At 43.1% G+C, this 14295-nt stretch overlaps 1 protein-coding gene across 1 annotated transcript; it reads right to left on the reverse strand.

Annotated features, from left to right (window-relative positions):
* Nucleotides 1–2411: 2411 nt before the first annotated feature.
* Nucleotides 2412–13844, reverse strand: HEXDC (hexosaminidase D). The gene is given in 11 exon segments (XM_025210166.1): nt 2412–3239; nt 4073–4162; nt 4934–5035; nt 5113–5191; nt 6426–6508; nt 7776–7971; nt 8388–8459; nt 10247–10430; nt 12053–12217; nt 13035–13159; nt 13667–13844. Coding segments are annotated over 11 exon segments (1443 nt in total). The 3' UTR covers nt 2412–3070.
* Nucleotides 13845–14295: the final 451 nt, after the last annotated feature.

A 14295-nucleotide genomic window follows, 5' to 3' on the forward strand; every position in this document is an offset into this window, starting at 1 on the left:
CTTCAAATGGGAATTAAATCATAATAGGAATACAATTCAGAACATCAGCTTAATCTTGGCAGTTAGGGCGTTGTTTTCTGTCCCCAACAGGTGACGGCACATGGGAGATACAGAGTATAGTTTGTGTGTTTGGATTTGATTTTGAAATGACAGTCTTACTAAAGTAATACGATTTGCCCAATTCTCCCAGGGCCATAATCCACAATGATACAGTCGAGACATTTCTTGCACATGCCTCCCCTTCCATCCTTTGGTTTTTAATTTTGGGCATTCTCTTCCTCCATCACCATGTCTGACTTAAGGATTACACACTCCACAATGAGGGATAAATGCTAATATCTGGAATGTGGGAGACTTGATTGGAGAGTTCAGCATAATGGCCTCAGACTCATTCTTTGGAATGGACCAAGGCTCTAAGGTTTGGGCCACAGACTCCTCTTAGTACCCAGCTGATCTCCTACTAATAACAGTGAGAAATCTATATTAAGGTTGAGGCTAGAAAGTGCCAGTTACATTGGTAGGGTTAAAGGCCTGGCCTACAGATTGAATCCTGCCTGAGATATTTAGCACCTATCAGATTGGTGCTTAGTCATCTTAATTTGGTTTACATACATAGAACATCCTTACAAACACACTAAACTATGTTCTTCTGCAGTAACTGAACATTTTAACGCCCCCAACCTGCATCTGAACGAGCTAGTGCAGTGGTTTTCAACCTTTTTTCATTTCCAGACCCCTAAAGGTTTTGAATAGAGGTGCAGATCCCTTTGGAAATTTTGAATGGAGGTACAGGCGCCTTTAAATTGTAAGTGTGGGTATTCACATACTTTTGATCATAGCTGTTTTTCGTGGACCCCCTTAGACATAGGGGACCCTTAGGGGTCTGTGTACAAGCTGAAAACCAGAGCTAGTGCAATCCCCTGCACTGGTTTTGATTTACATTTTTATTTGGAGTCCTTAATTTTGTTCTGGCCACTATAAGAACTGGAATAGCTTTTAAGCAAAGTCTTAAATTCTGCAAACCAAGTGAATGTGATAGGAATGCTAGATACATCAGGTGGGATACAGTCTGCAGGCCAGGCCTTTAACCCTACAGATGTAACTAGCAGCTTGGTACATAGTGTTACTGCCTCTTGGCTGGGGGAAAGAACTTCAGTGCAACCTAAGACAAAAAATTATTAAATACACACTTGTTTTCAGAATTTGCCAGTGGATTTACCTCTTCTTCATGCAGAAGTGTTTGTAAAGTCTTTGCTGATCTTGCTACTTCTCAATGAATAATTAATTCTTCCCATTCAGTCTAGCTGTTGGATACATCCAGATTGTGTTTCACATTTTAGAAAAACTCTGTGTGGGAAATCTAACTTGCAAAACTGAACAAATCGGTGAGCACATCGCTGACCTTTACTTTTTTGTACAAAGTAAGCATATTAAAGGACTTAAGTCACAATTCTGCAAATCCTTTAATTTGCACGTTGAGTAGCCTTACTTGAAACCACAAGCCTACTTGAAGTTAATCATGTATTCAGAAGATTTAGCTTATGTCACTGTACTGAACAAAACTAGAAGAAACATTCCAGGTGAGGGAGTAACATAACCTGGGCAACTAAATTCCTTTTACGTTCACTTAAAAAAAATTCCAGCAGTTGGTACCAAATCCACAACTCCCACAAAGAGTTCTTAAATGGTAATTTAAGTTCTGTTTTCCTTGCCAAGTGTCATGATTCAGACCTAACCTGTGAATCTCCTATAACATCATTCAATAGGTTAGTCAGTTTGTTTATAACATTTGAATAAAGACCATCAGTTATGATTTCAGTAGACTCCTGAAAGAGAAGTGGAACATTTCTGTCACGTTTGCTTTTTGACATTTTTTCACTGATTCTGCAAGAAGTGTTTAGACAGTTAGTCTTGTACGCTGCAGTTTTTTTAAGTTGCCAATGTTTCAGAGAAACCAGTTTTGACAACTTTTTAATGTAGATTTGGCATTCTTTATTCATTGACCGCTTGCTATTAAAACTTGATGGCTGTTCAGCTACTTACCAGGATGCAAATGTACTAAGGAGTTGTGTTTTCTAATCATGTTTTTAAATATAAACAATGAATTAGAATAGAAATCTGGTGCAATAACTCCTTTGTCTGTATGTAAAATTGATATACTTGTAATTGTCTGTCTTAAGTGGTCAGATTTTTTTTTCCTTCAAAGAAAACTTGCTACACTGAATGTGTGCAAAACCTGTGACATTTTTCTAAAAGCAAATGGATCTTAGGTCTTAAACTTCTAAGGCATTCTAAACTCAGACAAAGGGTGCTACCTTCAATTAACCAAAACCTGAATGAACATAACACAGAAAGCACAGGCTAAAGGTGGTTGTTCTTTACTTTATAGGGTTTAACTCACATCATACTCCTTTTTCTGGTCTGATTAAATTTATTAATAGGTCAAATATATATGGCTTTCACAGTAGATAGTACAACTTACCCATAATCCTTCCTGAGGGTTTCTGCATACTTACAAGTTTCAAGTAAGCAGCGTATAATGCAAATAATTTAAAGGTGTTTCAAATATTTATTGTAAAATGAGCACACTTGGAACATTTGAGTTTGACCTGATTTCAGTGTCAGTACTGGGAGAGAGAAGTTACCAAGCTAATCAGCAAGTGGAGTTTGTCATGTTACCATTTCTACTTGTCTTTACCTCATGAAAGAATATCACTATTGATTTGAATCTGGATAAATCCATATCCTCTCACCCTTTCTAATATAACGAACACAACTGAGCTTGGCCCCATTCTTGTCTTCCCTGTTATACAGTGGAGTAAGTCTAGTCCACTACTGAAGTTTGGTGTATTTTCAGCCTCTGAAGTCAGCTAATCATTTGTTAGAAGTGAAAACAAAACCCCGAATCCTCATACTCTCATGCTAGCATAAATCCCTTGCTAGTGTCTACAGCTGTTTTCAGCCGAGTTGCCTGCTCTATTCTAGGGGTGATTTAGCCCTGGTTATGTGATTACTCATAAATTTGCACCCAGCAGGATCTCAGATGAGTCAGTCTGCAGTTAGAGAGCAGCTATGATAGTGCTTGTATTGCTGCATCCAAGTCATTCATCACTTGCTGAAGTTTTTGTAGGCTGGGATGGACATTCTCCTCCATCCACTCCTCTATAGTACACAAGTAGAAAACTCTCTCCATGGCTACTTGAAGGTCTTGTGCCAAGGCATTCCACTTGGAGTGAAGACTAAGCAGAAACAAAAGGAAGAAGCCAACAGGTTGTTGCTGTACATATTTTTCAGAACCCACCACATTCACAAGCAAGCCCTGGCTGAACACAGGTTGCCCTTTTCATAGAGGTACAGTTCCAAGGCTTTAATGTTGCACCTCTTTCTCCAGGAAAGGGTGTATATTATATAGAATTTTGATGCATTTTACCCTGTAGGCTGGTGAAATGTTGAGGTTACTGGACTGTAGGTTAGGTTTCTGGAACTGTGATCCTGACCTATGTCTAATATGGTGACCTTGAAAAAGAGTTGCAGAACCAACAGTTCTGTACAGGGACTGAATATTCTTTCTTAAGCCTAATTAAAACGTAACTTTGATTAGTAGGGATTTAAATCTGACCACTAAAAAAATCTATATGTCTTGATATCCTCCCACCATAGTAATAATTTAAAACTGGCTGGAGAGAGACAAATCAATGAAGTAGCTCCTGGAAGGGCCAAAGAATTGCCTGAGGCACTGAACTGGGATGGGGGGAACCTGGGTTCTCTCTCGGGCCCTAACCACTGGCTTCTTTTGCAACCTTGGTCAAGTCTTTCACCAGATATAAAATGGGAATGATAATTTTCTTTTCAAGGATGAACAGCACTAGGTAAAGTCTGGCATATAGCCATTCTGCTCAGAGATTGGATTATGTTTTTTAGGGGGGAAAATAATTTGTTTTAAACACTGGTACCTAAGCACTAATAATGGAAAACTGCAAGGACTTGAAACCTCAAGTTTTGGTAGTCACCAGAACACATGAAAATTATGACTTTTATTTCCCATCTATTGCAAAGTGGGGTGTTGAGTTACCTTAGTACATCTGGCTGAAAGTGATGTATAATTATAGGATGAACAATCTTCCTCTCTCTGGGCTAGGGGCTGACCCAGCCTGTGACATACCTGAAAATGAATCTAAATGTGAATGTTCTTTGGAACAGCAATCGCAGAATGGTGAACAGGAAAACGTACATGAAGGCTAAATGCGGAAGTGGTGTGACTTAAGCTGGATTTCCCCTACGTTGAGGCAGAGTAGGTTTATGTATGTCCAACAACATTTTACCCTTTGAATATGGTCTTAGCCTTGCAGGGTGGGAATGGCTGGGGCATTTTTGCCATAACAACACACATTAGTCTGCTTTATACTAACTTTCAAAGAGGATGTTTTGCTTTTGGTGACAGCGAGGCCCTGATTTGGCTAAAGCAGTGGATGCCAAATTTTTTGGCAGGCATGCCACAAATTAAGTCCTGCACCCTCCCCAAGTCCATCCTCTCCCCATGCCTGATCCTCCACTTTGCTTTCTGCTCCTTACCCTATTTGCCACTGTGCTGCCTGCCCCTTCCCTGATCTGCCGTGTGCCACACACACAGGCTGCCTGTACCACATGTGCTGCGGGTTGGCCACTGAGCTAAAGCATTTAATCATGTACTATGCTATATAGAGATGGCTGTGGTGTTCAGGTGCTTGCTGAATCCAGCCCTAAATGGCTTACCCTCTACTGAGACTCCTGTTTCAGAGCAGAGGGGGCCATGTAATATCTTAGCCTTCATGAAGTTCACAAGTACAAACATTATCCAGAAGCTGTTTGAATTTTGTGCTTCTTCTGTACATCCAGGGCACATTACTTTCATTCGGCAAGTGTAGCTATTTACAAGAAACTCTTAAGTTTTCACCTGTTTTGTTCAAGAAGTTCATCCACTGAGGGCTTCAGGTAGAAGCCAACTTGAGTCACAAGGGTGAAGATGTCACTTCCTGGAAAGGTCCCCTGACTTGCACTGTTCAAAGAGAATCTCTGTCAGTCCTTGACATTACCACAAAGAGAAGCATCTGAATCTAGTGACTGGGGCTTTACCTCATGAAAGTGTCAGTTTCCAGATTGGAAATCCCCAGGTATTTTTCCACATTTTCTTTAACCATTTCAGAATAGCCATCTGAGAAGAGGACAGGTGCAGTAAGTAAAAGGGGAACAGGGAAAAAAGGAAGCCATAAATGTCAGAGGGTTCCAATCCTTACAATACTTTTTTCTGAGGGATTTTCAGAAGCACTTCCTCTCCTTATGCAGTTGAAAGTAAAACGTACTTAAATAGAAATTAGAGCTGAGCCAATGCTAGGAATTCTGAAATCTCTACTCATGGAGTTAGGGACAGTTTGCTAATTCTCATGCTAGAAAAAAGCCTTGCCAGTCAGTTTCCACACTAGAAACTACTGCTGTCAGCCTAGGTTTCTTCTTACCATAAGCACTACTTATACTGGGGTTTCCCCTCTATTTTTAGCTACATTTGGGTTTTACAAAAAAACAGGAGGTTGTTTTCTAAAGAAATGTTGCAAAACAAAGGTACTCCAGGATTAATATTTTAGATTAAAACCTAATCTGCATATATTTTATACCATTCAACTGTTTTGATTAGGGGGGGTCTAGTTATTTCACTGAAATAGTTATGCTGATGCAGTCACTAATGTGGATACAGTTATAAGGTCTAAAGGCAACCTAATACCTATGATCTTTACAGCAATATACTTGCATGCACTCTAACATGGCTGAACACCTTTAACTATATCAGTATAGTTAAAACAGAACAAGTTTTATAGGTAGACAAGACCTGAGGGAATTGTGATTTGGATAATTAATCAATTAGTCATTTATGTAAGAGGCATGAATCAAATCAGCTTCAAAAGCAATTCCTGTGCCAGGGGTTCTCAAACTTTGCAACACTGCGACCCCCCAGCGGCCAATTGATGAGCGGAGGGGTCCTTTGTGCACCCACGCGGCAGCGTACGGGTTTGTGACCCCTTTTTAAGTTGCCCACAACCCCTGTGGGGGTTGCGGCCCACAGTTTGAGAACCCCTGTCCTATGCTAAAAGGAATTAAGTATGTAATAAGTGTCCAGTTATGACCTCCATGAAGGCATTATAAGAAGATTTTATAATCAAAGGGCTTACAGGTTGCATGTGAACCTGCCCACATTTTAAGAATGTGGCAACTGCTATTAAGAGACTCATGCCTATGGGGAAATGAAGCACATGGAATTACACTAGTAGTGTTTTTAATGATCAGATACGTATATAAAATTTTGAGCTCGTTTGATCCTGCAGACTTCTAGGCACAGTTAATTTTTTTTGGACTGGGCATTAGCTGTGAGGGAGCATGCAGATGTCACTGTGTACCATTCTCTAGTGCCTGCAGACATACAGCCAGCGATGGGATTCCCACTGGGAGCAGCTCACACAAAACAGAGAAGTGGTCATACCTGAAAAGAAAATGTCCCTCCATTAGATGCTGTGCTGTGAACAGTACTTTGATAATATAAAATGTTAGGCTTGTATCCAGTGATCTCAAAGTGCTTTAAAAACTTAACTTTCTGAGAAGATACATTGTTATAGCCTCTGAGAAGCACCTGTACAATGATCCACATTTACTGATGGGGGAATTTACGATGACATCAGACTACACCTTTACTTATTCCTTATTTACTATCATTTCCTCATGCTGATTCATGGTATTTGAAACCAGTTTTAAGGTTGGACATACACCCTGTAATGTCTTTAATTCTGCCTTTCCTTTCCTTTGATATTAAAATAACTCCTTCCAAAGCTAGTTAACTATCTGTTGAAGTGTCTGTAGTGAAACCGTAAATGGTAAAGGTTTTACTGGATTGTAAGAGTTTGTGAAACCTCACACTGCTAAAATGTTTGTGCTTTGAAAGATAAAAATAACAGGTCCTATCAAAGTTAGACTGCGATCATTTTAAGGTCATCTTTTACCCCTGTAGTTTCCTCATTCATGCTCATCACACCATCTTCTTATACAAAATCGTTCCTATGAATGTTACAAATCAGGAATTTGGTTATATATTTTATTGGACAAACTGACATCCAGCTGATCCAATGCAGTTGGTTCAGTGAAGTATATCACCCTCAAAAAATCTTTGTCTCTCCCATAGTTCCTGTACCATTGTGGCTATTGTAGCAGTGTACCCCTAAAAATCAGGATAGTATCTGAAGAAAATGCCCTCTCTTCATATGCAGAATGATCTTTCTTGCAAATCCAATCCAAGGGCTTCTAAAACAGTTAATGTTCGCAGTGTAACCCTTCACTCTGCCTCAGGACCTCACTGTTGCAAGTGTCTCCCTTATTGGCCTTTGCTGCTGGTTAATTCTGCAAGTAACAAATCACAGGTCCAGTGGTTGTTATTCTTTCTATGTTAAGCATCTATTCCCAGGTGTGGCAATTTATCATTTGGGTACAGGCCTTAAGATCTTTTTGTCCTCTTCCTTTACCGTTTTTATCCCCCCTCCACAGCCTTAGTCCTTCTGAGGCATGGGGACAATTGGGACTGAAATCTATCAACACTACATAGAATCAGGTGGACAGGAGCTAGAAGCAAACCTAACAGACGGTGTTGCATTACATCAGGCTTCCCCTGCGGGTCCTTGGTTCCCCTCCCCTGCCTTCTTTTGATGCTGTTACCTGGAAGATTTTTTTTACCTGTGTTTCATGTAGAAATCTGCCCTTACCTTTGCCAGCCAGTCAGAGCAATGCCCTGGAGCATATCTGCATGGCCACTGTGTGCCACTTTCAGCCACTGGAGATGGTTTTTTAGGTGATGTCCAATATGGGTCAGAGACTGATTTGCCCCGGTTGCTCCTTTAAAAGCACTAGCAAACCACAGCTTGGGAAAGTTGCACTTGTGATACTTTTCTATGAGAAGCACTGAAATGGAAGATGTAATGGCACAGATATTGGGTTTGGATTTTGATGACAAATCTAAGTTTTTATTTCTTTTAAAGTGCAATATCTTATGGCATAAATGTCTCTATCCTTTTTAACAGAAGTGCAGACTAAGGTTTTTTGACATATTCTATTTCTTCCCTTCTACTAGAGAAGAGCCATGCTTCTCTCAAAACCTTCTCAAAAGCAATAAACCATCATGGAGATTCTAACAGGATCTGTATGTTTTTATAGTCACTTATTAAAACAATTAATGAATTAAGGGAAGGTCTGTTTAATAAAGCAGACACTTTTGATGTCTAGGCACCACAGGCTATAATTTTGGGAATGTGGCCATTTTTAAAGAGTTAATTAAGCTCTTTTCTTCCTCTAAGCAGCTCAGTAGAAAGAATACAAACCTTTGCTGTCTACATCGATATCTTCTGCATAGTCCCAAATCATTGGCTCCACGAGCTCTGGTACCCCCGATTCTGGAAAGGGAAGAATTTGTTTAAGTGAAGCAAAGTGGTAACTTAAGGCACAGACCAGAATCTGGGTTAATGGTGCAATGACACATGCATCACACCATGGCTAACACTGCCAGGCCCGGACTATAATATTTTACAGGTACAGAACAAGCAGCTCTACTGTGTACTTTCTGCAGATCCTCTCCCTGCCAAGCCCTGGCTTAGTGAGATCTCAACCATAGGAAGAGGCAGTTCAGACTCCAGGATCTATTTGTTCAGGCTTTCTCCTGAAATTGCTAACAAGGGAGCCAAGTAGAGAGAACTCATCAGACAGACACTATTCCACTGGCAAGACGAAAAAGCTGCATTTCCAGTCTATCTTATTACCATTCCTCTGGGCACATTTGATAGCTGGTACTTGAACTTAGAAAACTGCATTGTGGCATAAATGCAATTACTCAAATCAGAATTTTATCTCAGTTCTCTGGGTCTATTAGTACATTTGATGATGGGAGGAAAGGGCACAATCATACATTCTTTGCACACCTAAAACTTCTGCTAACTTGCTGTTTGTATGCATGCGGGGCAGGGACTGTAGTGTAATATGCCTGCTGCTTTATGGTCCTGGTGCTTTGAGGCTTGCTCTCTGGCAATACAACACTACTACAACTAACGGGGGTAGGCTGGCTCCAAGTTAGTCTGCAACAGACTCATTCACCTGGATTGAAATGTTAGAGAATCAGGCCTTGAGAAAGCAGCCCCACCCACACCATGGTCACCTCTGCCATAATTCAACACTATGCGTGCCTAGATCAGGTCAACAGTTCAGCCTCTCAGCTATAGCAGGAGGGTGCACCAAGCTGGATGCTGTACCAGCCTTATGGCAGATTCATTTGTTTTGCCTACATTTGCCTTTGTTCCCACTGTTAGATTTCCCACCATGGCTAGCGCTTGCACAGTTCAGTCAATGGTGATGGGGCTACAGGTGGCCATCAGTATTGTAATGGTGTTGCCCATGTCTGTTCAGAGCAGGTCTCCACAATACAATAGGGAGAATGCTGGTGGCTGCCTGGAGCCCTGTTTGTCTGAAGCTGCTCCAGGTTTGGCAGGAGTTGGATTTTTTTTCAGAAACAAAGCAAGGGCAGAACAAGGCCATTGAGCAATCCCTAAGGTCAGCGTGTGACACGCCACCACATGTTCAGTGATAATGTGCCATGTCAAAGATACTGGGTCATAGCTTCTTTCCACGAAACTGCACCCCTGGAAGGTAGCTGCTTCTCTCTAGGTCACCTTGTGCCCAAAAAGCCATGGAAGTGGGCTGAGGGCATGGAAGCAAAACTCTGCCTTGATTTATTTTTTTAAATGAACAAAGACAAGGTTTTATTCCATAAACCACCACAAAGGGAGCAGTGACTTCTCTACTTTAGCTGCCTATATGGACCCTTTTACCAGCATGCCTCAGCATCTCTCAGTCTTCAGCATATGTATTCCTCACAGCACCCTTATGAGGAAGGGCAGTGTTGTTACCCACATTTTACAGAGGGGAAACTGAGACAATGTGACTCGATCAAGGTCATACAGGAAATCTGTGGCAGAGTAAGGGATCAAAGCCAGGTCCCTCAAGTCCTAGGCTAATGCCTCATCGCTAAACCATCCCTCTTCTCCTTTTTGCTATTTGAAATGAATAATTTGTTACCTGTTCCTGCCCCTACTGAAAGGGGAGTTGCGTAGTACAGCCTGTTTCAAACAATGCATTTTAATGGTTTTTAAGTCTCTAAACGCATGAGACACACCCCTCCCAGATCATTCACCTGTCAATGTTTCATCATTTATCCCTCTGAGCATGTCATCCCATACTATGGGCTTCACTGTGGGATAAGATGAGGCAATGAAACCTGCCACAGCTTTTACGTGGGACAGGAACAACTTCTCTGGGTTATTATCCTGTTGCTGCAACCACTGCTTTGATTCCTCCCCATCACCAAGGTAGTAGACCTGGGAGCACCAAACAAAAGACCCTGCTTTACTGTGGAAGAACAAGTGTGACAGACACAATATTGTGAAATATTTGATATTACTATGATGTAACAGTCTTGGGACAAAAAACTATTATACGAATGTCGCACATTATACACATCCTTGCATAGCTTACAAGCAATTACAGTTCTGGCTGAGTAGGCTATATACGGGGAAATAAAATCACAGAGGGGCAACACCAGCTCCCACCACTGGATTACTGCAAGTATCAGCCTTCTGATGCTTTGCCCTCTAGACTAATAGTTTTTAGTGGCTTCACCTAACTCAGGAGACCTGGCAATTCAAAAGGACCTGAGACATATAAAAGGTCCTGACTCAGGGAAAGAAGTCATTCTCACTTGATTCAAGAACTGACACGGGAGCATGACCAACACAGACAGACCCTGTGAGATGGTCTGATGTACTGAGTTGTACCAGTCTCAGTGGAAATGCTGAATGTCTGCATGGTAAAACAGGTTTGTGTTTAAAGTCAGGGGTGTCAAACTCAACCAACCCTGCAGGTTGGATGAGTGGCATTGGGCCAGTCCATGGGCCCGATGGCTCCCTGCCCTTCCTCCTCGTTCAGTACGTCTGATCTAGTGACTGTTCCAGTTGGTTTGGCAGTGTGGATCCCAAAACATCTGGAAGAGGTGCCACATGCAGTGCAGTCTAGCCACAGCAGCAGTGCTGTACATGGTGGTTGCCCCAGCTGGGCTGGGGAAAGGAAAGGGGTCTATGGGCCAAATCCAACTCATGGGCTGGCCCTGCACCATGGGCACACACCATGCCCGTGTGGGGATGATCACACCCAAAGGCAGCACTGGGGGCTGGATGACGAATCTGACTCATGAGCCATATTTTTGACACCCCTGCTTTAAGCTCTTCTTTGTTTTATGGTGTGTTCTCTCTAGAATGCTTTCACTTTGACTAGCTAGTTCTTTGCTTTATCAAAGCTGGCTAGTCACTAAATCACCCCTGTCACTGCTTCTGACAGACAGCTAAGTCTTACTGTGGTGTCTGAAGCGAACTGCAAGGGACTGCAGACAAGGGGCCAGGTCTAGAGCAAAAGGAATGCAGATTTCTTTTCCTGAAAACATCTCTGGTCTCTAGCCATTACTTCAGTGGGGAACCCATAGAGGGGTCAGAGATGCAGGTCATGTGGAAACTGTGCTGGGAGCTGTTTTAATCCATCCCCTTCTCTGTTCCCAGGAGTGCAGAGTTTTCTAGGAGGCCTAGTTCAAATGTCATTGACCCAGTAGTAGGTACTGGGCATCCCTATAATTTGATAAATTAACCTGTACATTTATTCAAGTGCCATCACAAAGTGAGCAGGCACTCCAGTGCAAGGAGCTTCTGTAAGAGGCTAAGAGCCACATGAAGACTTACAGGCGGTAAGGAACTGGTGTTGTGATAGCTAAAAGCAGTGAAGGTGGTTGAGGATATTCTCATGTGGTTTAATTCATTATTGAGCACTTCCCAGAGACTCTGCAGTGAGAATATTAGCCCCTGGGGGAGACTGGGCAGGTTGGTGATGGCAGAGAGTTTCTGATCTGCCCAAATGAGCCCCCACTTTACAATACAGCATGCCATAAGAATCCTACCTCATCACAGCCTATGTGAAACCATTGTAAGCCATCGTGCAGTGCCACCACCTGGTCAATCATTTTTCTAACCAGCATCCTGGATTCCTCTTTGTGTGGATTAAGAGCATTTGGAAATGCCTTCACCTCCCGCAGGTGGGAAAATTCTTTGTGCTTTAGCACAAACTGCAGGAGAAAGGAGAACTCACAGATATAACCACAGAACAACTGGAAGACACAAGTGACGGACACAAGACAGTACTGCCCAACAGACTCTGCTAATGGTTACTGTTTTGGGAATCAGGAAGGATTCTTGCTTTGCTCATGAAATGAGAGGGTGAAAACGAGAGGCCTGGTCAGAGCCAAGCACAGCATGGACAGGACACATCTGTCTTTTCTTCATCCCTCCATCAAGCATCTCATTCCAAGTATCACACAGCAGTGGCTGCTCTCCCAGGTCAGAAACAGCTGCACGTACTTCTCTCTCCACCTCATAACTACCACCAACATACAGCAATAATGTGGATAATTCAGGAGGTTCAATTTGCATCATCTCTGCTCCCAGCACACGGGAGAGGAATGAATGGGGTGGCAGAGTAGGTAATGGGGAGTTTCCCAACAGAAGAGTTCTGTGAGCTCATCTACTAACAGGCGAAGAATTATCTTGCTGTAAAGGCTTGTTGATGGGGAGTAGGAAATTTGGATTCTAGTCCTTATTCTACATTTACATCCAATTTAATGTCACATCCTCTCTTTGCCTCAGCTCTCCCTGTTTGGAAAGTGGGGTTAATGCCTGCTTCACTAGCAGACTGAGAGGATGAATTCATTAGCGGCTGCAAAAAACTCTGGGTTGCCAGATGGAGGATCCTGTTCAAATGGTTTAATAATTCCTAAATTCTGAACAATAGAAGTGTCAGTGGCTCAGGGCAGCTCCATGCTCTGCAGAGTTCCTGGAATTATTCAATATCCCCGACATGAGGACACCTTGGATTGATGCACTTACTTCCATGTGTCCAAACGTCTGCACCAGAGGAATAACTTCTAATTTGTGCAATTTTGCCAGGTTTAATATCTCTTTAATTTCTGAAAGGCTAAAAAGAAAGAAGGGAAGTGCATCAGGCAGGGTACCTGGTTATCTGTACTGGTACTGAGCATCTAGAGTCAACCAGCGCCAGTAGCTTGCCCGCTTCAGAAAGCGAATACCCTAAAACGGTGGTTCCCAAACTCTGACAGATTTCGCACCACCAATTTAAAATGATACAACCTTAAGTACCACCAGCAAATTTTTGTCATATAATTATAATAAATCTGTTAAATGTGTACCACTGACAGGTTGTTTGAGTACCACTGGTGGTACCTGTACTACACATTGGGAACTGCTGCTCTAATACATACACCGCTTGTTTTACCCCAAAGTTTTTCCCAACCTTTAGTGACTGCAGAGACTGGTTTGCTGCACACTAAGAAATCACAGTAAAGGGCTCGTGCAACGCCAGTGCGCAGCCACACGGAGACAAGAAGTTAACTTCTGAAATTGCAACGCAAGGGGAAAAAGTTATGCAGAAGAATGTAAGCACCTAGACTGGCACGTGGCCTGGACACCTATTCCTGTGGAAACCGTCCCAGGAGCCTTACTGCCAGGTGTTTTTATCTCCTTTATTTCTAGTTTAAGAGCTGTCATCTCAAGCAGCTGTGTCATACCATAAGGGGTCATTGGCCTGACACATACAGTTGGCACTCCGCCCTTTACATTTCCCCAAGCCTTTTGCGGAGCAAACAACACGCCACACGGCTGGTAGCTCAGTATCATCATCTCCGTTTTGCACATGGGAACAGCGAGGCAGAGTCTGTCCCAGTGCCGCAGGCAGGGCTAGGACGAGGAGCCCCTGGACCCTCCTGTCCCTGATGGGCTGCGGCGCAGCTGAGCGCTGAGGGGACTCAGCTGACCCCGCCGGCAACCTGCTGCTCTGCTTCTCTGGGTGGGAAGCGGAGCAGAGAAAGGCTGGAAGGGACAGAGGAGGTCACATCTAGTACAACCCCGCTCGAGGCAGGACCAGCCCCAACTAGATCATCCCAGCCAGGGCTCTGCCAAGCCGGGCCTTGAAAACCTCCAAGGACGGAGCTCCCAGCCCCCCTCCGGGCGGGTGACCCGACCCAGGGCTTCGCCACCCTCCTCGTGAGAAAGTTTCCCCTGATATCGCACCGCGCCCACCCCGGTCCCCGAGCGCCCGGCAGCACCCCCCCCCGCCCCCGCGGCGGTACCT

The sequence above is a fragment of the Alligator sinensis genome, unplaced genomic scaffold (genome assembly GCF_000455745.1).
Source record: "Alligator sinensis unplaced genomic scaffold, ASM45574v1 scaffold694_1, whole genome shotgun sequence".
In the NCBI taxonomy this organism is placed as follows: domain Eukaryota; kingdom Metazoa; phylum Chordata; order Crocodylia; family Alligatoridae; genus Alligator; species Alligator sinensis.